Genomic DNA, 23928 nt, shown 5'->3' on the forward strand with positions numbered 1-23928 from the left:
AACTCCTTGAGCGCAATTTTAAATGACTGTCCAGTCTCCCCCTCTAGATGGGATCCTTATTATTTTGCACAGAGCAGTGTTGGAGAGTTTGTGCTCTTCAGGAGTGGAGCTCAGCTTTGCAAGAAATATCCAGTATAGTGTCTGAAAAATTTAACCAGATAGAAAGGAAAACAGACAGTCCTTTCAAGGATGTATATATTCTTGCACCCTGCTAAAATGACATTTTTCGCTTTCTCAGAGTTTTTGAGATACACAGTTAACTCTAGCTGTGACTGAGTGTGTGTACATGTATGTTTGTGTGTGTATGTGTAGAAATTATAGCATTACTTCCCCCACTGAAATTTTATGTCTAGAATTATTAGAGAATATTTTCAATGTAAAGTGAGTACAATCATTTTAAGAAAATAAAATGTCAGACAACCTGTAGGATTTTAGGAAGAAACATCTGCATTTTAAATTTCTTTTCCTGATTTTTACTAAACATGATAATGGTGTGTGTGTTTATTTGTAGGGACTATTAACATCTGAAAATACCAAATGAAACAGGCAAACTCTTGCACCATCACTACCACCACATTGTACCACAAAGGGATGCCACTATACAAGGATTCCAAAGAGGGTAAAAAGAAAAAGCTCATTACACCTCAGACTGCCCACTAAATGGGTATGACAGCCACAGCTGCAGTGGAAGCACAAAAAATGGAGAATTCTTCTAAGGAAGAAAGGCAGCAGACTAGGCAAGACAGCAGGGAGCAAGAAAATGCTGATTCTGAAGAATGGATAAGCTCTGAGAGTGATCCTGAACTGATGAGCATTAAGAGTGGCAAAAATGACAACTTCCACCCTGGGGACAGTCAGCTAAAGAAAAAGGAGATTCCATATAAGTCACACCGCCAGCTCTGTAGATCACCTTGTCTAGATCATCCAAGTTTTTCCCAGAGCAGCATTGTACAGCATGGGAAGCCTGACTTGGAAAAGGAATACCAAGTTAAGATGGATTTTGCTCTAAAACTGGGTTATTCCGAGGAACAAATTCAATCAGTGCTGAACAAACTGGGCCCAGAATCACTTATTAATGACGTATTGGCAGAGCTTGTCAGACTTGGGAACAAAGGTGATTCAGAAGGGCAAGTCAACGTGAGTCTGTTAGTGCCTCGGTGGCCCAGCTCCAGAGAGATTGCAAGCCCTGAATTGTCTCTTGAAGATGAAATAGATGACAGTGATAATTTGAGGCCAATTGTCATTGATGGAAGTAATGTGGCAATGAGGTAAGACTAGCATATATATTCTATCTTTTTAAAAACTGCCTTAAGCACATAGAAATTGTCTTTATTTGCAAAGCAAATTGGTTGTTGTCTTTTTATTCTAATTCTCTAAGAAAACAAAGACTAAACTTATCTTACTCTGGCTTTTTCTCTTTCCTTGGAAATTGTTACCAATGTGTTTTTAGGTGTCCTCAAAGTAACATAGATGTAAGTGATGCTTCAGAGCAGACAAAACCATTCAACCTTAGTTCACCTTGGGGCCCCCACTCCCATCCCTACATGGCTAGGCCAGTCATTCTGAAATGCTGAATTAATGATGTATCTTGAAGACTTATTTGGATCTCACAGTAACTCACAATTGCAATTCTACCAAATTTGGATCCCTTTGGTCTGACTTTTGATATGGTCTTTTTCTTCTCCCATTTGATTGCACCTTTCACACTGCATTTAATCAATCTCTTTAATAGTTCCCTATAGGGCCTCCCTGGTGGTGCAAGAGGTTAAGCATAGCACTATAAGGCTGTTCACAGTCTCTGCAGCATGAGTTTGATCCCCAGCCGGCCAGGTAGCTACCCACATGGTGCAGCAGACCTCTTCTGTCTCGCCTGCTGCTCCCCTCAGCAGTGTATTTCAGTAGATCTGCCTGTTCTGTTCCCCACTCTGTATCTGGTGAATCCTCTCACTCCCCACACCTCTGGCCTGTACCTTAGTTTTTGTATGCATACATAAATAAATATTTTTAAAAAAACAATCCCCTATAAATTAAGCTGATTTCTACCCCATTTCTTGTGCTCATGTCATTTTCCAACCCAGGAATGACCCCCTCTTATCCTAATACCCTTCAAAATTTACCACCTCTGCAAATACCATCTTTATTTTTCTGACCCCAATGATTGTCTTGAACTACGGTACTTATAGTAGGATGAATAATATCCCACTAAAGATGTTCACCTCCTAATCCTTTGAACCTGTGAATATTCTATTTTACATAGTAAAAGAGATTTTGCAATTGTGATTAAGTATCTTGAGATGAGGAAGATTATCCCAAATTATGAATGTGGGATCAATGTAATCTCAAGGGTCTTCATGAAAGGTAAGGAAGCAACAGGATCAGAATGAGTAATAGATGTGATTCCAGAAACAAGAGGTTGTGATATTTTAAGAAAAGAGGCTATAAGACAAGGAATATGGGTGACCTCTAGAAGTTGAATAAGGCAAGGAAACAGACTCTCCCCTGAAACCTGCAGAAATAACATAGCCATGCCAAATCTTTTATTTTAGACTTCTGACTTCCTGAACTATGAGATAATAAATTGGTTTATTTTAAGTTACTAAATGTGTGACAGTAACTTGTTACATCAAAAATTGGAAAGTAATAGAGACCAAGACTTTTGTACCTCTTTGTTCCTTACTCTCTCATAATGTGTTTTCATATCAGAAAATGTTAGAAATCCCTTCTTGTATTTCTCAATACAAGAGTTGTCATCTAGCTTTGACTAAAAGCCCCAATGACCATGTGCCTGCTTCCTACTGAGTCCACCAATATTTGATGAAATTCTTAGATTGTATACAATCAGAACAAAGTAAAAAACCTTAGATTAGCAAGTTTTAATTTAATTTTCCCATTTCCTTTGAGGGCAAGGACCTTATTTTATGACTTACTTGTTTTCCTAGTATTCGTTACTCCCATAAAGATAAAAGGGAGTAGGAAGGGGAATAAATTTTATGAACCATAACATTGTTATTTACATGAGTTGAGCATTTTAATATATAATTCTGTTTAATCTCACAGCAACTTTATTTTACACAAAAGAAAACTAGAGCTCAGCAAGATTAAGTGACTTCCTTAGGTCACTTTATTGATTTGTTTCTAATAGTTTTTTTAGTGGAGTACTTAAGGTTTTCAAGTGTATGTTATCATATTAGCTGTAATAGTGATAGTTTTAATTTTTCTTTCCAATTTAGGTATCTTTTAATTCTTTTTCTTGCCTAATTCCTCTGAATAGGACTTCCAATACAATATTGAATGATAGTTGTCAGTGGTTATCCTTGTCTTATATGTGATCTTAGAGGGAAAACGTTCAGTTTTTCACCATTAAGCATGATGTTAGTTGTGAGTTTGTTACATATGAGGCATGCTTATTTATTATATTGAGACATGCTCCTTTTATCACCATTTGGTTGAAATTTGTATTATTAATGGTATTGGATCTTGGCAAATTTTCTCTCTACATCTATTGTTATAAACATATGAAATATATTTCCTTTTTGACAGGTAATTGCATTAATTGATTTGCAGATGTTGAATCATCTTGCAACCAGGAATAAACACATCTGGTCATGGTGCATGATCCTTTTATTGTATTATTGAATTCAGTTAGCTAGAATTTTGTTGAGGATTTTTGCATGTTCATCAAGTATATCGGTCTATAGTTTTCTTTTCTTGTGATGTCCTTATCTACTTTGGTATCAGAGTGCTTTTGGCCTGACAAAATGTATTTGGAAGAATTCACTGTCCAATTGATTAAAGAGTATGGATAAAATAGTATTAGTTCATCTTGTAGGTTTAGTAGAACGCATTACTGAAACCACCTGGTCCTATGTTTTATTTTTCTTTTTAATAATTTTTCCTACATTGTTGAGCCCCCATAGTTCTTCCTCCACCCTATCACCCATGAACCATCATCACATTCTCCTGTGTTCTTCCATCCCCTGTTTTAACCCCTCCTTCACCCTCCCTTGCTAAAAGCCTCAGATCTATGGTCGGCTGGCTAGTTTTGACTTTTTTACCCTTTGTTTGGTTTCTCTATGTTCCACGTGTAAGTGAAACCATCTGATATTTATCTTTTTCATTCTGACTTATTATGGCTACCATAATCCCTTCCAGCTCCATCCAAGCTGTGACAAATAGCACGAGTTTGTCTTTTTTGATCACTGAATAATATTACATTGTGTAAATATACCTCAACTTTTTGATCCATTCATCTATTTGGGGCTATTGGGGTTGTTGCTACATATTGGCTAATACAACAAGTCCAATTTTAAACATAACAGTGCTGATTTTCTTTTGAATTAGTGGTTTTCTCTCATTTGGATAGATTCTTAGGAGTGAAATTGCTGGATTATATGGTAGATCCATTTTTTAGTGTTTTGAGTAAATTCCACACAGCTTTTCATAGTGGCTGGAACAATTTACATCCCCATAAGAAATGTAAGAGGGTTCTTTTATCTCCACATCCTGCCCAAGATTTGTTGTTTCTGTTTTTTTTTTTAATGTGGGCCATTCTCACTGGAGTGAAGTGTTATCTCATTGTGGTTTTGATTTACATTTCCCACATAATTAGTGCTGTTGAACTTTTTTTTTTTTTATGTGATTGTTGGCCATTAGCATTTCGTCTTTGGAGAAGAGTCTTTTTAGTTCTACTGCCATTTTTTGATTTGGTAGTTTGCTTTGTTAATGTTCAGTTGTGTAAGCTATTTGTAGATCTTTGATATTAGTCCCTTCTCTGTCATCATGTGTGCAAATATTTTCTCCCATTCAGGAGAAATTAGGCAAGAGAAAGAATTAATAATCTTTGTTTTGATTATTGTCTCTTTGCTGTACAGAAGCTTTTGAACTTGATGTAGTCCCAAATGTTTATCTTCTCCTTTGTTTTTCATGCTTCTGAAGAAGGCTCCTCAAATATATTTCTGAGGTTTATGTCATGGAGTGTTTTGACTATGTTTTCTTCTATATATTTTATGATATCAGGGCTTATGTTAAGGTCTTGTATCCATTATCAGTTGATTTTTGTATAGGGTGGATAAAGTTAGTTGTCTAGTTTCGTTCTTTTGCATGTTGCAGTCTGTTTTTCACAACTTCATTTATTGAAGAGGATTTCCTTGGTCCAATGTAATTTTTTTAATCATTTATCATAGATTAGTTTGCAATATATGTGTGGTTTCATTTCTGGGCTCTTAATTCAATTTCATTGGTCTATGTGTCTGTTTTTGTTTCAATACCATGCCATTTTTATTATGATGGCTTTGTACTATTGTTTGAAGCTTGGGAGTGTAATACCTCCATTCTTTCTCCTTTTTTGTCAGGAGAGCTTACACTATTCAGGGTTTTTTGTGTTTCCATATGAATTTCATTTTTTTGTTCTATTTCTTTGAAGAATACCATGGAGAATTTTATTGGAATTGCAATACATCTGTAAATTGCCTTTAGTATGATTGACATTTTTACAATGTTGATTCTTCAAATCCATGAGCAGAGAATATCTTTCCATTTCTTTGTGTCTTGGTCTATTTATTTTGACAGTGTTTTGTAGTTTTTCTTCTATAGGTATATCACATACTTTGGTTTATTCCCAGGTATTTAATTATTTTGGTACAATTGTAAATGGGTTGGTTTTCTTAATTTCTTCCTCTTGAGATTGAGTGTTTGCATATAGGAAGGTAACTGGTTTTTATGTATGCTACTTTTCTGAAGTAGATTATGTTTTAATTAGTCTTTTCTTTGGCGTTTTTAGGATTCTCTATTATATATATTATCATATCATCTACATACAATAAAAGTTTTACCTTTTTCCCTTTTTGGATCATTGTCATGTCTTTCTCTTGCCTAATTGCCCTAGCTTGTATTTCCAGTACTATATTGAACGGAAGTAGTAAGAGTAGGCATACTTGTATTTTTCCAGATCTTAATGGGAAGGCAATCAGTTTTTCACCATTAAGAATGATGTTAGTGGGCCTCCCTGGTGGCGCAGGTGGTTGAGTGCCACACTGTGTAGCCGTTTCAGCCCCAGAGCCAGTTCAATCCCGGCCGGCTGGCGAGAGTCCCACATGGTGTGGCATGCCTCTCCTGTCTCACCCACTGCTCCACTCAGCAGTGTGTTTCATTTGTCTGTTCTGTTCCCTGCTCTGTCTCTGGTGAATCCTCTCACCCTTCCGCACATCTGGCCTGTACCCCAGCACTTGTATAAATGAAAAAAATAAATCTTTTTTTTTAAAAAAAGAGAATGATGTTAGCTGTGGAATTGTTATATATGGCTTCTATTTTCTTAAGACATGGCTCTTTTATCCCAAGTCTTTTGAGAACCTTCACCATAAATGGATGATGGACATTATCATATGCTTTCTGGGAATCTATTAATATGATCACATGGTCTTTATTTTTCTTTTTGTTGATGTGGTGAATTTAATTAATTGATTTTTGGATGTTGAACCATCCTTGTGTTCTTGGACTAAATCCCACTTGGTCATGGTCTGTAATCCTTTTAATAGGTTTTGGATTTGGTTTGCTAAGATTTTGTTGAGGATTATTGCATCTGTGTTTATTAGGGAGATTGATTTATAGTTTTCTTTGTGTGTGTATTATCTTTATTTGGTTTTGATATTAGTGTAATTTTGACCTCATAAAATGTATTTGGTAGTTTTCTTTCTCAATTTTTGAACGTTTTTGTAGCAGAAACATTAGTTCATGCTTAAAGGTTTGGTATAACTCATTTGTGAAACCCTGTGGTCCTGGGCTTTTGTATTTTAAGAGGGTTTTGATTACGTTTTGGTTTCACTGCTTATAATTGGTTTATTCAAGTTTAATATTTTAATTTCTTCAGATTTGGGTAATTGTACAGTTCTAAGACCTTGTCCATCTCTCTGGATTGTTGAGCTTGTTTGCATGTGAATGTTCACTGTTATCTCTTTTCATCCTCTGCTTTCCTACTGTGTCTGTTTAATTTCTTTTCTTTTAGAAACTTGTTAGAAGTCTATTTTTATTTTTCAAAGAACCAGCTTTTGTTTTCATTGATATTTTGGATTGTCTTTTTATTTCTATCTCATTATTTTTGCATTAATTTTATTATTTCCTTTCTTATGTCCTTTGGATTTTTAGTGTTCTTTTTCTAGTTTCCAAGATGAGAGATTAAGTTGTTTCTTTGAGTTATTTCTTGCTTTTTGATATGGGCCTATATTGCTATAGGACCACTTTCACTGGTTCCCATACATTCTGGAAAATTCTGTCATCTTTGTCATTTGTTTCAAGATAATTTTATTTTCTTCATTAACCCAATGATATTTCTGTAGCATGTTGTTCAGCCTCCATGTAACAGGGGAGCTCCTTGCTGTCTTTTCACAGTTGATTTCTAATTTGATGCCTTTATGGTCAAAGACACTTGATATGATTTCATCTTCATGTATTTATTGATGTTTGCATTGTGACCTAATATGTGATATATCCTGAAGAATGACCCATATACATTTGAGAAAAACGTGTATTCAGTTTGTAGGGGGTGCAGTGTCCTATCAATATCTACTAGGTCCACATGATCTACACCTTCATTTAGGGCAACTGTGTTCTACTTTAATTTTTGTCTTGTTAAACAGCCCGATGGTAAGAGTGAGGCATTGGAATCACCTACCATACAAATACATTTTCTCCAGTGTCTGTTTTCAGAGCTGATAGTAATTGTCTAATGTATTTTTGATGCTCCCTCAATTTGATGAGTATATATTGATGAGTGTTACCTCTTTCTGGCATATTGTTCCCTTAATCATTTTATAGTGTCCTTTAGAGTCACCTTTTTTTTTTTTTTAGTTTGAAGTATGTTTTATCTGATATAAGTATGGCTACCCCTGCCTTCTTTTTGGGGTCATTTGCTTGTAAAATTGTTTTCCAACCCTTTACTTTCATTCTATGTTTATCTTTAGAGTTTAGATATGTTTCCTAGAAACAGCAGAAGGTTGGATTATGTTTTTTTTTAATCCAGCATGCTACTCTGTGTCTTTTTATTGGTGAGTTTATTCCATTAATATTTAGGGTGATTATTGATACATGCAAGTTTTTATTTTCATTTTGGTGATTGTTTTGTGGTTCTATTCATTACCTTGTTCTGTTCTTCCTGTTCATTACATTAAAGATTTATCATAATATTTCTTGGAGTGTGGTTTAGTAGCATGGATTTCTGAAGATATTGCTTGAGAAGACATTCTTTTTCCCTCATGAAGGAAAGAGAGATTTATAGGATAAAGCATTCTTGGCTGATATTTTTGTTTTGGAATTTTTTTTAATATGTTACTCTATTCCCTTGACTGTAGTGTTTCTTCAGATAAGTCTGATGTCAGCCTGATAAGTTTAATTTTATAGCCTGTTATTTCCCCTCATCTGCTTCATTATTTTTTTTTCTGTCTTGAACTCTTGGAAGGTTTACTATTATGTGTCTAGCTGTAGTTTTCTTTTCATTATGGTAGTTTGGTTTCTTCTAGCTTCCTGTATGCCTATTTTCATTTCCTTCTTCAAGTTTATTCAATTATTCAATTATTTCTTTCAATAGTTTCTCAGTTCCCTAGTATCTTTCTACTCTTTCTGGGATTCCTATAACTCATATTTTCTTTCCTCATGGTGTCAGATAATTCTTGAAGTGCTTCTTTGTTTTTTTTTTCCTTTGTTTCCCTCTTTCTTTTTTTGGCTCTTTTTATATCTGTGTCTTCAAGAGTACTGATTGGTTCTTTCATTTCATTTTGTGGCTTTTCCCAGAATTATTTAGTTGTTCCATTTATCTTTTGACATTTTGCAGTTCCTTTATTTTCTTATTTGTGGAATCAGTCTCATTGTTCTTTGATTATGTTTCTCTAGCATTCCGTTCCTTTTCTGTTTCTTTTTGCTTTCTAATTAAGGTGATTTTGAATCATTTTCTGTCAGGGAGATAAATTCTTACATGTCAGTGTCATTAGGTTCTGGAATCTGAGTTTCTTTCTGTGGTATATTGTTCCCAGAAGAGCTTGTTTGTTCATTTGTATTTGTCTTTCTTTCTCCCATTTTTGTTTTTGTGTTTGCTCTAGGCATAGGGCCACGTGGCCACTGGTGCCTGCAGGCATGACTTCTGTGTTCTCTTACCAGGGTTTGAATGTGTCTGCTTATAGCTTGGGCTCCTCTGGGAGGTGGGTGGAGGTAAGGGAGGGTGTTCTTGCTACTTTCCCCTCAGTTCTGACAAACCAAACCACTTCTAATAGCCAGTAGGATTTCTGGGTGCTCTTCCAGGGCATGGGTGGATCCACATGCTGCCTGGGCCACTGTGACAGATGGGTGGGCTTGGGAGCAAGGGGTCCCATGGCACGCATCATCTAGACCACTGCTGCTGGTGAGCAGGAAGTCTTAGCATCCTTACCTGGGCATGGGTGGATCACACATTCTGGGCTGCTGTGGCAGCTGGGTGGAGTAGGGGCTGCCCTCTCTTCCATTGACCAGACTGCTTTGTCCCTGATGTAGGTCCTGGCACCACAAGCCTCTGGCTGTGGCCTTGTATACTGGCAGGTACAGTAGACTAAGTGGGATACACTTCCTGGTGTGTCTGGGGACAGTTGAGTGTCCCCAATGCAGGACACAGTAATGTAAGGCTCCAGTTTTGGCCTCCTCTGCTTATATGCATGGGCCAGTTGAATGGTGTGGCTGGCACTTGGAATTTCTAAATTGTGTCTGTGGGTATCCAAAGGTCTCAGATGTAGGGTGGGATACTCTGAAATCCAGGCTGGGGCCTAGTCTGGGCTGGAAGATGTTGGCCAGCTTGCTGGGATGGGCTTTCTGGTGTGGCGAGGTGCCTGCGGAATATGGGCTCCACCTTTCCTTGCCCCCTTCTTTCCATTTAGTTAGTTCCAAGTGTCTGGGTTTTGCTAAGAACTCATATCAATCCTTTTATTTTTTTTTTCTTGTTTTTAAGAGAGGTGCTGACCCCAGCCTTTCTATTCTGCCATGCTTTGGGTAGAGTCTTCCTTGTTCGGTTTTGGAAGGCTGTGTGATTCTAAAAATTTGTCAACTTATTTTAGATTATTCAAAATGTTAGTATTTAGGTGTTCATAGTTTTCTCTTGTGATCCTCTATATGATGTCTGTTGTAACGATCATTTCTAATTCTAATTTTTGGAGTTTTCTTTATTTTTCCTTTCATGATTCTTGCTAAGAGTTGTCTATTTTAGCTTTGCAAATTACCAACTCTTTTACAAGAAACTTACCTTACCAACAAAGAAAAGTATAGACTAAGAATTAAAGGTTAGAATATGAGAAGATTAGTGGGTCCCTGTGTGTTTTATATGTGCTGCTATCCAATTCCCAAGTCATCGCCCTGTGATACTTTGTGGCTATGGGTCTGGATCTCAACAGTTGTCAAAAGTTGACAAAGAATGTGAGCAAAATGTGACATGGCTGCAACTGCAGACACTCCTCCAATCACATGGTTATATGAGATATGCTCCAAGAGGTGATGGTTTTTGCCCCCTACAAGCAGCACACCACGGTGTTGCTCAATGAGAAAACGGTCCTCAAATTCATTACAAAAAGGATGGGGACACACATGCATGTCTAGAGGAAGATGGGAAGAGAGAAGAGTTGTGCAATGTCCTGGATACCATGAGGAAGGCAACTGCTAACAAAGACTTAGCCTTCCCATTATGCAAAAATAAAATATTTCAGAAAAATAAATTAATAAATAAGGTTAGAAATCAGCTATACAATCAAATGGCAACCAACAATATCAGGAGCAATTATACTTATTATCTGTTAAGGTAGACTTTCAGTTAATAAAGTTTAACAAAGATAAAAAAGGATACTATATTATGATTAAGAGTCTAGTGATCTAATACAAAAAGAACAAATAATATTTATAAATAGATATTACCAAATGATGAAGCACCAAAATGCATAAGATGATAACAGAACTTAAGAAAGCTATTTATAACAACACAGTAATTAATGAACCTTAATATCTAAATTACAACATGGACAAATCAACAAGACAAAGTATAAATAATAAAACAACATCTCTAAATGAGGAGCTATATCAGATAGGTCTAAGAGACACTTACAGAATATTCATGCAAAAACTTCTGCATATACATTTTTGTTAAGAGCACATGGAATATCTTCAAGATTAGACCATATCTTGTGACACAAATAAGTTGGCAATAAAGCCACAAAGGCTGAAATTATATCTAATACTTTCTCTGACTATAATGATATGAAACTAGACACCAACTATAACAAAACAAAAACAGGAAAAATATGAGTACATGGAAATTAAATTTCTAACAAAATGGTTCTTTTCATTTGAAGAATCTTTTTTTGACAGACAATATCCAAATTATTGTAATAGAATTGGTACTTGTAGGCCAATGTGTTTTTCTGTCCACTCCATCTAATTAATTGTATTTTAGTATGGAGCATTATATGACATGCTAACATATCTAAATTTTGAGTCAAATGAGACATAAATCTAGTGTACCATCTGTGAGTATTTAATATAACTATAAATGTATCTTCTCCCAATTCCTCTGCAAATTTTCCCTTTCAACTTCCAATTAAATGAATAATTTTTAGCTGTTTTGATTTTCATGTTTATACCTACAAGGAATTGTAATAGAATTTCTTCTCTTTTTATTTCATGTTCTAATTACAAAAGGGATATTTATTTTTTTGTTGTTGAGTTAACACTTTTTTTAAGATTTATTTATATATGCATATAAGAGCTGGGGCACAAGCCAAAGATGCAGGGGGTGAGAGGATTCACTAGGATTCACCAGAGACAAAGTGGGCAACAGAACAGACAGACTGACTGAAATACACTGCTGAAGGGAACAGCGGGCAAGTCAGGAAAGTTCTGCTGCACCATGTGGGTTGCTCCCTTGCTGGCTGAGATTGAACTCATGCTCCAGAGGCTGCATATTGCTTCATAATTTGGTGCTTAACCCCTTTCACCACCAGGGAGGCCCTGTTGAGATAACATTTGTTTACAACACTCTTATGATTCAGTTTTATCCTGTTCAGATATATATTACCACACTATACCCACCATTATATTCCTCCAACATAGTCTGTTGCACACCCTGTTCTGAATGCTCCACTTCACCTCTGATAACCTTAATTCTACAGTCAGACTGGCAAGGTTTGTTACTATTTTGGTTCTGTCTGGCACTTTGTTTTGTTTCTCTATATTCCAAATATAAGTGATACCATACAGTACTTGTCTTTCTCCTTCTGACTTATTTTACTTAGCATTAGTCCCTCCAGTTCCATCCATGTTGTAGTAAATGCAAGAGTCATCATTCTTATAGATTAGTAGTATTCTAATGTGTATAGATAACGCATCTTCCTAATCCACTCATCTGTCCTTTAACACATATAGGTAGTTTCCATAACTTGACTATTGTAAAAAATGCACAATGAACATAGGAGAGCATATATCCCTTTAAATTAGTGTTTTTGCACCCTCAAGTAGAAATCCAGGCATAGAATTGCTTAATTTTATGGCAGGTCTATACTATATTTTTAGAAACCTCCATAATGTTTTCCATAAGGGCTGGGACAGTCTACTTTTCCACTCACAGCATATGAGGGTTCTTTTTTCTCCACATCCTCGCTGACACTTGTTTCTGTTATGTTTTTTTGTTTTTGTTTTTTTTTTTTTTTGATGTGGACCATTTTCACATGTTTCTCACTGTAATTTGGATTTGCATTTTCCCTGACGATAAGTCATGATGAGGACTTTTTCTTGTCCACCATTTGTGAGTTGTGCACCATTTTTATCTTCTTTGGGGGAGTATCTATTTTGCTCTTTTGGCTATTTTGGTTCATAGTATTAATTGTTAATTTATCAAGAAAAAATATTCCTTAGCACTAGTATTTGTGTTTCATAGTCCAGGAACACAAGTCAATGATATACTTCCATGCAAGTCAATGCAAAGAAATTCTTTGTTTCAAGATCACTTTACACTTTGAAAGATACTATCCTTCCTTATATCTTCAAAATCTTTCATGGAATCCTAATTTCTGTATAATTCTAGTATGCCTTCTTTCATGGTTCAACCACAGGAAACTTATAGAAAGCTGCAATCCACAGGAGTGCAATGAATGCTCCAACAATATGAAATCACAGATATTTGGCTAGAGGGCCTTGCATCTAAGGTTTCAGCAAAACACTTGGAGTAATTATGGTTATTTTCATTGACAGTAATGCCCTTCCACCCTGAAGGGGAAATGGAAAGTTGTCCATTTTTCTATTGGGTTATTTGTTCTCTTCTTGTTGAGTTATATGCATTCTTTGTCGATTTGGATATCAGACCCTGTTAGATGTACTATGTGCAAATAATTTCTTTCATTCATTAGGGTTTAATAATAGTTTCTTTTACTGATCTACACATCTGGTTTATATTCTCTTTTGATTCTTTTGCAATTTAAACTGAATCCACAAAGATCACTGAAACCAGTGCCATGGAGTGTTTCTCCTGTGGTTTCTTCTGTAAATTATAAACTTTCAGGTTTTACATTCATGTCTTCAATCAATTTTTAGTTAATTTTTGTATATGATTTGACACAGTAGTCTAGTTTTACTCTTTTGCATGTGGCTATCCATTTTCTTAACACTAGTTTTTGAAGAGACTTTACTTACTCCAGTGTTTTTGGCTTCTTTGTTGATTAAATATACATATATTTGTGGGTTTACTTCTGGGTTTCCAACTCATTTCTATTTTTCTCTGTGTCTGTTTTTGTTCCAATAACAATGTTTTTATTGTTATAACTTTGTAGTTTAGTTTGAAGTATGGGTTTATGATACCACTATTCTTCCTTTTTCTTTTCTTTAGGACTAATTTGGTTATTCAGAGTCTTTGTGGTTACATATGAGATTCAGTAATGTTTGTTATATTTCCTTGAAGAATTGCATTTAATTTTTTTTTAGGGATTGCGTTGAACCTGTGAATTCCTTTGGGTAAAATGGCCTTTTAACAAACTTAATTATTCCTGTGCATGAACAGAGAGTACTTTTTCATCTCTTTATGTCTTCTTTTATTTCTTTTAACATTGTCTTATACTTTTTATTATACAGTTCCTTCAGCTCCTTTGTCAAATTTACTCCTGGGTATTTAATTCATTTTAATGGTATTGCAATTTTGACTGTTTTCTTTATTTACTTATTTTCAAATTCATTGTTTTCATATAATTATTTAACTGATTTTTGTATATCAATTTTGTAATTTGCTATTTTGCTTTACCAATTTATTGTTTCAATTATTTTTTTGTAGTTTTTAGGGTTTTCTATGTATTTTTTTAAGATTTATTTATTTGTGCATACAAGAACTGAAGTGCAGGCCAGAGGTGCAGTGGGGTGAGAGGATTCACTAGAGACAGGGTGAGGAACAGAACAGGCAGACTGACTGAAATACACTGCTAAAGGGAGCAGCAGGCAAGACATGAGTGGTCTGCTGCTCCATGTGGGTAGCTTCGTGGCTAGCCAGGGATCAAACTTGTGCTGCAGAGGCTATGAATAGCTTCACAGTGCTGTGCTTAACCCCTGTGACACCAGGGAGACCCATTTTCTATGTATTATTTCATCTGCAAATAATGATAGCTTTACTTCTCTCCAAATTTGGATTATTTCTATATCTTTCTCCTACCTAATTGCTCTAGATAGGACTTCCAATACTATGTTGAATAGTAATAGTGAAATCAGACATCCTTGTCTTATATCAAATATTAAAGGAAAATTTTTCAGTTTTTCATGAATGAGTATGAAATTAGTCGTGGCTTTTTCAAATATGGTCTTCAATATATTGAGATATGTTCCATCTGTCACCATTTTTTAGGGTCTTTGTTATAAACAGAATTGTATTAAATATTTTGTCTTCATCTATTGACATGACCATACAATTTTATCTTTCCTTTTGTTGATGGGGTGAATTATTGGGTACATTGATTCATTTTGGAATATTGACCCATCCTTGTATCCCACTTGGGATACAAGTGTAATTCCCACTTGATCATATGTGTTATCCTTTCAATGTATTCTTGAATTCAATTTGCTATATTTTATTGAGAATTGTTGCCTGTATTTTTTTTAAATTTATCTCTATATATTTTACATCAGTATTCATTTTGGTACAGTTTGCTTTCATCTCTCATATGTTAGTCCCTACAAAATTCCCACCACCAAGTCACCCATGAACCATCACCATGGTCCCTTGTGCTCTTCCCTCTTGCTCCCCACCCCCCTGCTGCTGAATGTCTCCGGATTTATAGTTGCCTGCTAGTTTTGTCTTTTTCCCTTCTGTTTATCTGGGTTATTTTTCTATAGTTTTCTTTTCTGTGATGTCTTTGCCTGCTTTTGATATCAGAGTAAAGTTGGCCTCATAAAATGTGTTTGAAAACATTCCTTCTTTCTCAATTTTTTGAAGACTGTGAAAGATAGCAATTTGTTCATCTTTGAAGATTTGGTAGAACTCATTACTGAAATTGTTTGGTTCTAGACTTTTGTTTTGGAGAGACTTTTGATTGCTGGTTCAATTGCATTACTTGTAATTGGTTTATTTAGGTTTACTATCTTCTTGATTTAATCTTGATCCGTTGTAAATTTCTAAGAATTTGTAATTTCTTCTAGGTTATTCAACTTACTGATGTAGAGATGTTCGTAGTTTGATCCTATTTTGTTTCTCATTTTATTTATCATAATTTTCTCCTTGTTTTTCTTTATGCACCTAGCCAGAGGTTTGTCTATATTTTTTTTTGAAAAAACATATTTTTTATTGATCTTTTAATTGTCTTTTTAAATTTTCTGGTACAATTTATTTTTGGTACAATTTTCATTATTTCCTTGCTTCTACTGTTTTTTGGTTTTGTTTGTTCTTCTTTATCTAGTTCCTTGAGATGAAAGGTAAGATCATTTAGTTGAGCTTTTTTTTTTTTTTATAAATTTTATTGTTATATTCCCCATACAATTGCAGCCCCCCATTCTGACCCCAATCCCTCCCCTCCCGCCCCCGCCCCCCTAAAAGTGTCTCTGGTTCATAGTTTTTTGTTGATTTTGATTTTCACTTTCTTATAGTTATTCATTTTCCTGGTCCCTTATTTAAGTTTTCTAGATTCCTGCTATGAGTGAGACCATCCGGTATTTTTCTTTTTCTTTTTGGCTTATTTCGCTGAGCATGATCCCTTCCAGCGCCATCCATGTTGCAGCAAATTGCATGTGTTTATCTTTTTTGAATGCTGAGTAATATTCCATGGTATATATGTACCACATCTTCTTGATCCAGTCATCTATTTTTGGGCATTTGGGTTGTTTCCAAAGCTTAGCTATTGTAAACAGTGCTGCTATAAACATAGGGGTGCAGGTGTTCTTTGGAATTGATGTTTCTGTGTCCTTTGGGTAAATACCTAGGAGTGGAATTGCTGGGTCATATGGAAGCTCTATGTTTAGTAGGTCCAGAAATCTCCACAGAGCTTTCCACAGTGGTTGGACCAGTTTGCACTCCCACCAACAGTGCAGAAGAGTTCCTTTTTCTCCACACCCTCGCCAACATTTGTTGTTGCTAGTTTTTTTAATATGTGCCATTCTCACTGGTGTAAGATGGTATCTCATGGTAGTTTTGATTTGCATTTCCCTGATTACAAGTGATGTTGAACATTTTTTCATATGCCTGTTGGCCATTTGCATTTCCTCTTCAGAGAAGTTTCTTTTAAGCTCTTCTGCCCATTTTTTGACTGGATTATTTTCTTTGTTGTTGTTGAGTCTCATCAGCTCTTTGCAGATTTTTGTGATCAGTCCTTTATCATTAGTGTTGGGTGCAAAAATGTTCTCCCAGTTGGTGGGGTTTCTCTTTGTTTTTGTTATTGTCTCTTTTGCTGTGCAAAAGCTCTTTAATTTGATATAGTCCCAGCTGTTTATCTTTGCCTTCACTATCACTGCTTTGGGTGATGTGTCTGTAAAGATGTCTTTGATGTGCAAATCCCGTAGTGTTTCGCCTATATTTCCTTCTATATATTTTATGGTTTCAGGTCTTATGTCTAGTTCTTTAATCCATTTTGAGTTGATTTTTGTGTATGGTGTGAGGTGGTGGTCAAGCTTCATTCTTTTGCATGTAGCGACCCAGTTTTCCCAGCACCATTTATTGAACAAACTTTCTTTGCTCCAATGCATAGTCTTTGCTCCTTTGTCAAAGATTAGTTGACCATAAATCTGTGGGTTTATTTCTGGATTTTCTATTCGATTCCATTGGTCTGTATGTCTGTTCTTGTTCCAATACCATGCAGTTTTGATGATTATGGCTTTGTAGTATAGTTTGAAGTCTGGGAGTCTGATGCCTCCATTCCCTTCTTTTTTTTTCAGGAGAGCTTTGGCTATTCGGGGGTTTTGTGATTCCATATGAATTTCATCAATAATTGTTCTATTTCTTTGAAGAATGACATTGAAATTTTGATTGGAATAGCATTGAATCTGTATATTGCTTTTGGAAGGATGGCCATTTTAATAATGTTTATTCTTCCAATCCATGAGCAGGGGATGTCTCTCCATTTCTTTGTGTCTTCTTCTATTTCTTTTAACAGTGTTTTATAGTTTTCTTTGTATAGGTCCTTTACCTCTTTTGTTAGATTTATTCCCAAATATTTGATTTTTTTTGTTTCAATAACAAAAGGGATGGTCTTTTTGATTTCTTCTTCTTCAGATTTATTGTTTGTGTATAGGAAGGCTACTGACTTTTGCGTGTTGATTTTGTATCCTGCCACTTTACTGAACTGATTGATGAGTTGAATTAGCTTTTCTGTGGAGTTTTTGGGGTTCTCTATGTATAATATCATATCGTCTGCAAATAGTGATAGTTTGACTTCTTCTTTTCCTATTTGGATTCCTTGGATGTCTTTCTCTTGTCTTATTGCCCTGGCTAGGACTTCCAGTATTATATTGAAAAACAATGGTGAGAGTGGACATCCTTGTCTTGTTCCAGATCTTAATGGAATTGCTTTCAGCTTTTCACCATTGAGAATGATACTGGCTGTTGGCTTGTCATAGATGGCCTTTATGATGTTGAGGTATGTTCCTTGTATCCCAAGAATTTCAAGGGCTTTTATCATGAATGGGTGTTGCACTTTGTCGAAAGCTTTCTCAGCATCTATTGATATTATCATATGGTTTTTATCTTTCTTTTTGTTGATGTGTTGGATAACGTTGATTGATTTTCGGATGTTAAACCATCCTTGTGCCCCTGGAATGAATCCTACTTGGTCGTGGTGAATTATCTTATGGATACATTGTTGGATTCTGATAGCTAAAATTTTATTGAGGATTTTTGCATCAGTGTTCATTAGGGAGATTGGCCTGTAGTTTTCCTTTTTTGTGTTGTCCTTGTTCAGTTTTGGTATTAGTGTAATGTTGGCTTCATAAAACGTGTTTGGTATTGTCCCTTCCTTCTCAATTTTTTGGAAGAGTTTGTGAAGGATAGGCAGTAATTCGTCTCTGAATGTTTGGTAGAATTCATTTGTAAATCCATCAGGTCCTGGGCTTTTGTTTTTGGGGAGGTTTTTGATTACCATTTCAATTTCGCTAATTGTAATTGGTCTGTTTAGGTGTTCTATTTCTTCTTTATCTAGCTTTGGGTGATTGTAGAGTTGTAGGAATTTGTCCATCTCCTCTAGATTGTTAAACTTGTTTCCATATAACTGTTCATAGTAGTTACTGATTATTCTTTTGATTTCTGCTGTGTCCGTTGTGATTTCTCCTCTTTCATTGATGATCCTGTTTATTTGTGCTTTCTCCCTTTTTTCCTTTGTGAGCCTGGCTAGGGGTTTGTCTATTTTATTGATTTTTTCAAAGAACCAGCTCTTGGTTTCATTGATCTTTTGGATTGTTTTTTTAGTTTCAATTTCATTTATTTCTGCTTTGGTTTTTATTATTTCTTTTCTTCTACTGGTTTTGGGTTTTTTTTGTTGTTCTTTTTCTAGATCTTTGAGCTTCGAGATTAGGTTGTTTCTTTGCGTTCTTTCTTGTTTCTTGATGTGAGCTTCTATTGCTATATATTTTCCTCTTATTACTGCTTTTGCTGCATCCCATACATTTAGGATATTGGTGTCCTCCTTGTCGTTCAATTCAAAAAATTTTTTAATTTCTTCTTTGATCTCCTCATTAGTCCAATGGTCTTCCAGTAGTGTGGTTTTTAATCTCCATGAGGTAGGAAAGTTCCTTGCCTTCTTTTTATGGTTTATTTCTAGTTTGATGCCTTCATGGTCAGAAAAGATGGTTGATATGATTTCAATCTTGGTGTATCTGTTGATGTTTGTCTTGTGCCCCAGTATGTGATCGATCCTGGAGAATGATCCGTGTGCGCTTGAGAAAAATGTGTACTCCGTTTTTTTGGGGTTTAGTGTTCTATAGATGTCTGTTAAGCCCAATTGCTCTAGGTCTTTATTTAGAGCTTTGGTTTCTTTACTTATTTTTTGTCTTGTTGATCTATCCATTGTTGATAGTGGTGTGTTGAAGTCTCCCACTACGTATGTGTTTTCTCTGATGTCTGTTTTCAGAGAGGACAACAGTTGTCTGATATATTTTGGTGCTCCTTCGTTTGGTGAGTATATGTTAATGAGTGTTATTTCTTCTTGAAGTATTGTCCCCTTGATCATAATGTAGTGACCATTGGGGTCTCTTTTTATCTTTTTGAGTTTGAAATCTGTTTTATCTGATATAAGTATAGCTGTTCCTGCTTTCTTTTTTGGTCCATTTGCTTGTAGGATTGTTTTCCATCCTTTAACTTTGAGCCTATTTTTATCTTTTGTAGCTAAATGTGTTTCCTGGAGACAGCAAAAGGTTGGGTTTTGTTTCTTAATCCAGGCTGCAACTCTGTGTCTTTTTATTGAAGAGTTTAGTCCATTTACATTTAGAGTTAATATTGATATGTTAACATCTGTATTTGCCATTGTGTTTGTCTTTCCTTTGATTTTATTTATTTATTCTTTTAATAACTTTTTTTTTTTTTGGCCTTCTTTCATTGTTATTCGTCGCTCTGAGGTTCTGGCTTTAGGACTCCTTGTAGTATTTTTTGGAGTGGGGGTTTAGTTGCAATGAAATTCCGGAGTTTCTGTTTGTCTGGGAAGGTCCATATTCTTTCTTCAAAGAGGAAGGAGAGCTTTGCGGGATAGAGTATTCTTGGTTGGCATCTGTTTTCTTGGAGTCTGTTGACTATGTCCCTCCACTCTCTCCTTGCCCGTAGTGTTTCTTCGGAGAAGTCTGATGTCAGCCTGATTGGTTTTCCTTTGAATGTTATCTGTTTCTTCCCTCTTGCCAGCTTCATTATTTTTTCCTTGTCCTGGATTCTTGGGAGCTTTACTATTATGTGTCTTGCTGTATTTTTCCTTTCGTCGTGGAAGTTTGGTGTTCTTCTTGCTTCTTGTATATCAATTTTCAGCTCCTTCTTCACATTTGGGAAGTTCTCTTCAATTATCTCTTTGAATATTTTCTCTGTTCCTACATCTCTCTCCTCTCCTTCTGGTATTCCTATAACTCTTATATTTCCTTTCCTCATGGAGTCAGATAGTTCCCGAAGTCTTTCTTCGTTCTTTTTCCTTCGTACTTCTCTTTCCTTTTCTGTTTTGGTTCTTTTTATTTCTGTGTCTTCAAGATTACTTATTCGTTCTTCCATTTCATCTATTCTGCTTTCATTGCTTTTCCCAGAATTCTTTAGTTCTTCCATTAATTCTTTGATCTCCTGCATTTCTTTTACTTCCCTCTTTAGGGACTCAATTTCTTTCTTCTGACCATTGTTTTCCCTCTCTAGGGACTCAATTGCATTCTTCTGATCGTTGATTATTTTTCCCTTATCATTGTTTTCCTTTATGAGTTCTGTCAGTTTTTTAATCACGGCAATTTTAAATTCTCTTTCTGGAAGGCTCAGAAATTCTTCCAAGTTATTGTTGCAATCTGGGGGCTGGCTTTCTTTTTGTGGTGTGCTTTTTCTCTGGAGAGTTGCTAGGTTGCGTGTGGTTCTTCTCCTCCCTACTGTCTGTTTTCTAATTTGCCGTATGCGTTGGGACACTGTGTTGTTGGGACATGCCGGCATCTTGGGTGGGCTTCTCTGTTCCCCTCTGGTTCTTCCAGGAGTCATCTGTCAGTTTCAAGCAGCCTTTACTGGAGAAAGGTCCCTGTTCTAAAATGCCGATGTGGGGACACACTCCCCTGTGCGCCTGGTCTGCCCCGGCGGTGGGTTCCTGCTCCCCTCTGGGCTTGGACTGCAGGCCAGAGGGGGTCTGGCGTGGGCGAACTTCCCCCGCTCACCTCTGGCTCCTGAGGAAGCCTTCTGCAGGTAGTCTTTACTGAAGAAATGTCCCTGTTCTAAAATGGTGATGTGGGACACACTCCCTGCGCTTCTGGTCTCAGGCACACTCTTCTGCGCGCCTGGTCTGCCCCGGCTGTGGGTGCTCGCTCTCCCTGTGGGCTCAGACTACTTGTTCAGAAGGGGCCCGGTGTGGGCTAACTCCCCAGCTGGCCACTAGCTCCTTCAGTAGCCTGTGCTGGGGTCAAGTCGCTAGGTGGCACCAGAGATCTCTCCTAGAGCCCTTGGGGAGCTGATTTTCCACCCCGTGGGACAGGGAGCAGAGCGGGGATGGTAGGGTACACCTCAACGGCTTTGGGGTGCTGTGTCTGCCTTGTGCCCCACCGTCGTGGGGAACCCACGCCCCTAATTTCGTGCCCCGGGTCTCAGTTCCAAAGCCCTCAGTTCCAGGATGCGGGCTGTAGCCCAGATCAGTGGCGCGGGAATGGCGCCTTTTGAATCCCGCTCCCCTGCCTGGGCGCCTTGTTCCTGCTCACTCAGGGAGGGCCTCCGCCCGGGTCTCAGTTCCAAAGCCCTCAGTTCCAGGACGCGGGCTGTAGCCCAGTTCAGTGGCGCGGGAATGGCGCCTTTTGAATCCCGCTCCCCTGCCTGGGCACCTTGTTCCTGCTCACTCAGGGAGGGCCTCTGCCGTCTCCCCGCAAGCCTAGGTCGCAGGCGCGGGGACCTGGGCAGCTGCAATCCGAGCGCCGCTTTCGCACAAGCTTACCGGGTGGCCGGGGCTGTGTGCTGGTGCTGGTCTCCTCCTGGTGGGCGGGGCTCTCTTTAATGGCGCGTGGAGCTCACCTCCATGGCGGATCCTGCAGGGTTCGCCTTAGCTCCCGTTCACGGGGTGTGGTGGCTGAAATAGTTCCTTTCCACTCACAGTCCCACTTGCTGCATCCGTTTTTCTTGTTGGGCGTTTTGGTTTGTTGTTTCCCTCGTCTCTGCCGGTCGGAGAGTGCCGCCTCTGTGGGCGGGGGAGGGGAGCAGGGTTCTGCGCTTCCCTCCCTTCTCGTCCTCTTTTATGGCAACTTTCTTCTTCGGGCAGTTTGCTGGAGTCGTCCGTTTATCTTCCGTGTCCCAGTTCTCACTGGGACCTGCCGCTTTTCCTCCCTATTAACTTTTTTTAATGGGAGATCTTACTCGCAGCGTCTCCTCGCCGCCATGTTGCTCCGCCCCTCTAGTTGAGCTTTTTTGTGATTCTTGATGTGAGCCTGTATTTCTATAGTCTTCCCTCTTTGTACTGCTTTTGCTTCTTTTACAACTTCTGATTTTTTGGGTCTTCATTTTCATTTGTCTCCAGGTACTTTTTAACTTCTCCTTTAATTCCATCATTAACCCAGCAGTCCTTCAGTAGTGTGTTACTCAGATTCCATATATTAAAGACTTTTTCCTGCTTTATCTTTTTTTTTTTAATTTTTTTATATATATTTTTTAAGATTAATTTTTATTTATTTATTTATTTATACAAGCACTGGGTACAGTCAGAAGCGCGGGAGGGTGAGAGAATTCACCAGAGCCAGAGCGGGGAGCAGAGCAGGCAGAAGGACCGAAGTACACTGCTGAGGGGAGCAGCGGGCGGCAGGAGAGGTCTGCGCGCCATGTGGGACCCTCCTCCGATGGCCGGGGAGCAGCCGGGGATCGAACCGGCGCCGCAGAGGCCACGGGCAGCTTCGCAACCCAGTGCTCAACCGCTGCGCCAGCGGGGAGGCCCTTCCTGCTTTATCTTTCTAGCTTGATAGCATTGTGATCTGAGAAGATATTTAATGTGACTTTATTCTTCATGAACTTATTAACACTTGACTTTTGACCCAATGTGTGTTGAATCATGATGGATGTTCTATGCGCACTTGAGAAGAATTTGCTTTTAGGGTATATAGTGTAATATCAATCTTTATTACATGCATGTGATATAATTCCTCACTTAAGGCTACTGCTTCTTTATTTTCTGTTAAAGTGAAGTATTGAAATCCCCTAGTACTATATATAAATAGTATAGACATGGAATATATATATAGACAAGGAATATATATATATATATTCCATATATATGGAATCAATACATCAGGAAAACATGCACCATATATATATATATATATACATACATATGATTTTTTTTATTTTTGTACTATATTTAATTAAATGTGATAGCCATTTTCAGTCATCATTTATGTATTTATCTTTATTTCTGTTAATGTTGTTTAGACTTAATATATATGCTTATGATACATCTCTAATTCTCCATATGAATTTTATCTAAAGATCTGATGAAAGCTCTTCTTCATTAATTAACCCCTTTTTTCTTATATCTTATGTTTACCTGAATATTTTAAAAGAAGCTTATAGTAGAAACAGAAAAAGATGAGAGACAATGGAACCAAAATAGGAAATAACCACCATTATGTTATAATTTAAGAGTTCTTATTAACCATCTGTGACCTTTAAGGAAGTTATGATAGCAGTGATAATATTTTAATGATTGCATTAAAAGTAATTCAGACCCTAAGATTCTGAAAAATATGATGTTCACCTAATGGGAGAAGGGAGGGTGTTAAAGGTTGAAAGCTAAA

The 23928-nt window shown here is 37.0% G+C and overlaps 1 protein-coding gene across 1 annotated transcript in view; it reads left to right on the top strand.

Annotated features, from left to right (window-relative positions):
- Positions 1-582: 582 nt before the first annotated feature.
- Positions 583-23928, top strand: part of ZC3H12B (zinc finger CCCH-type containing 12B) — a gene marked incomplete at its 3' end in the record, with an annotated part of 32922 nt that continues 9576 nt past the window's right edge. Inside the window, exon 1 of the mRNA XM_084258308.1 lies at positions 583-1268. Within this exon, the coding sequence (XP_084114434.1) occupies positions 661-1268 (608 nt within the window). The 5' untranslated portion in view covers positions 583-660. The remainder of the gene's footprint in view (positions 1269-23928) is intronic.

This window comes from Talpa europaea, assembly GCF_964194135.1.
Source record: "Talpa europaea genome assembly, chromosome: X".
NCBI classification, from domain to species: Eukaryota; Metazoa; Chordata; class Mammalia; order Eulipotyphla; family Talpidae; genus Talpa; species Talpa europaea.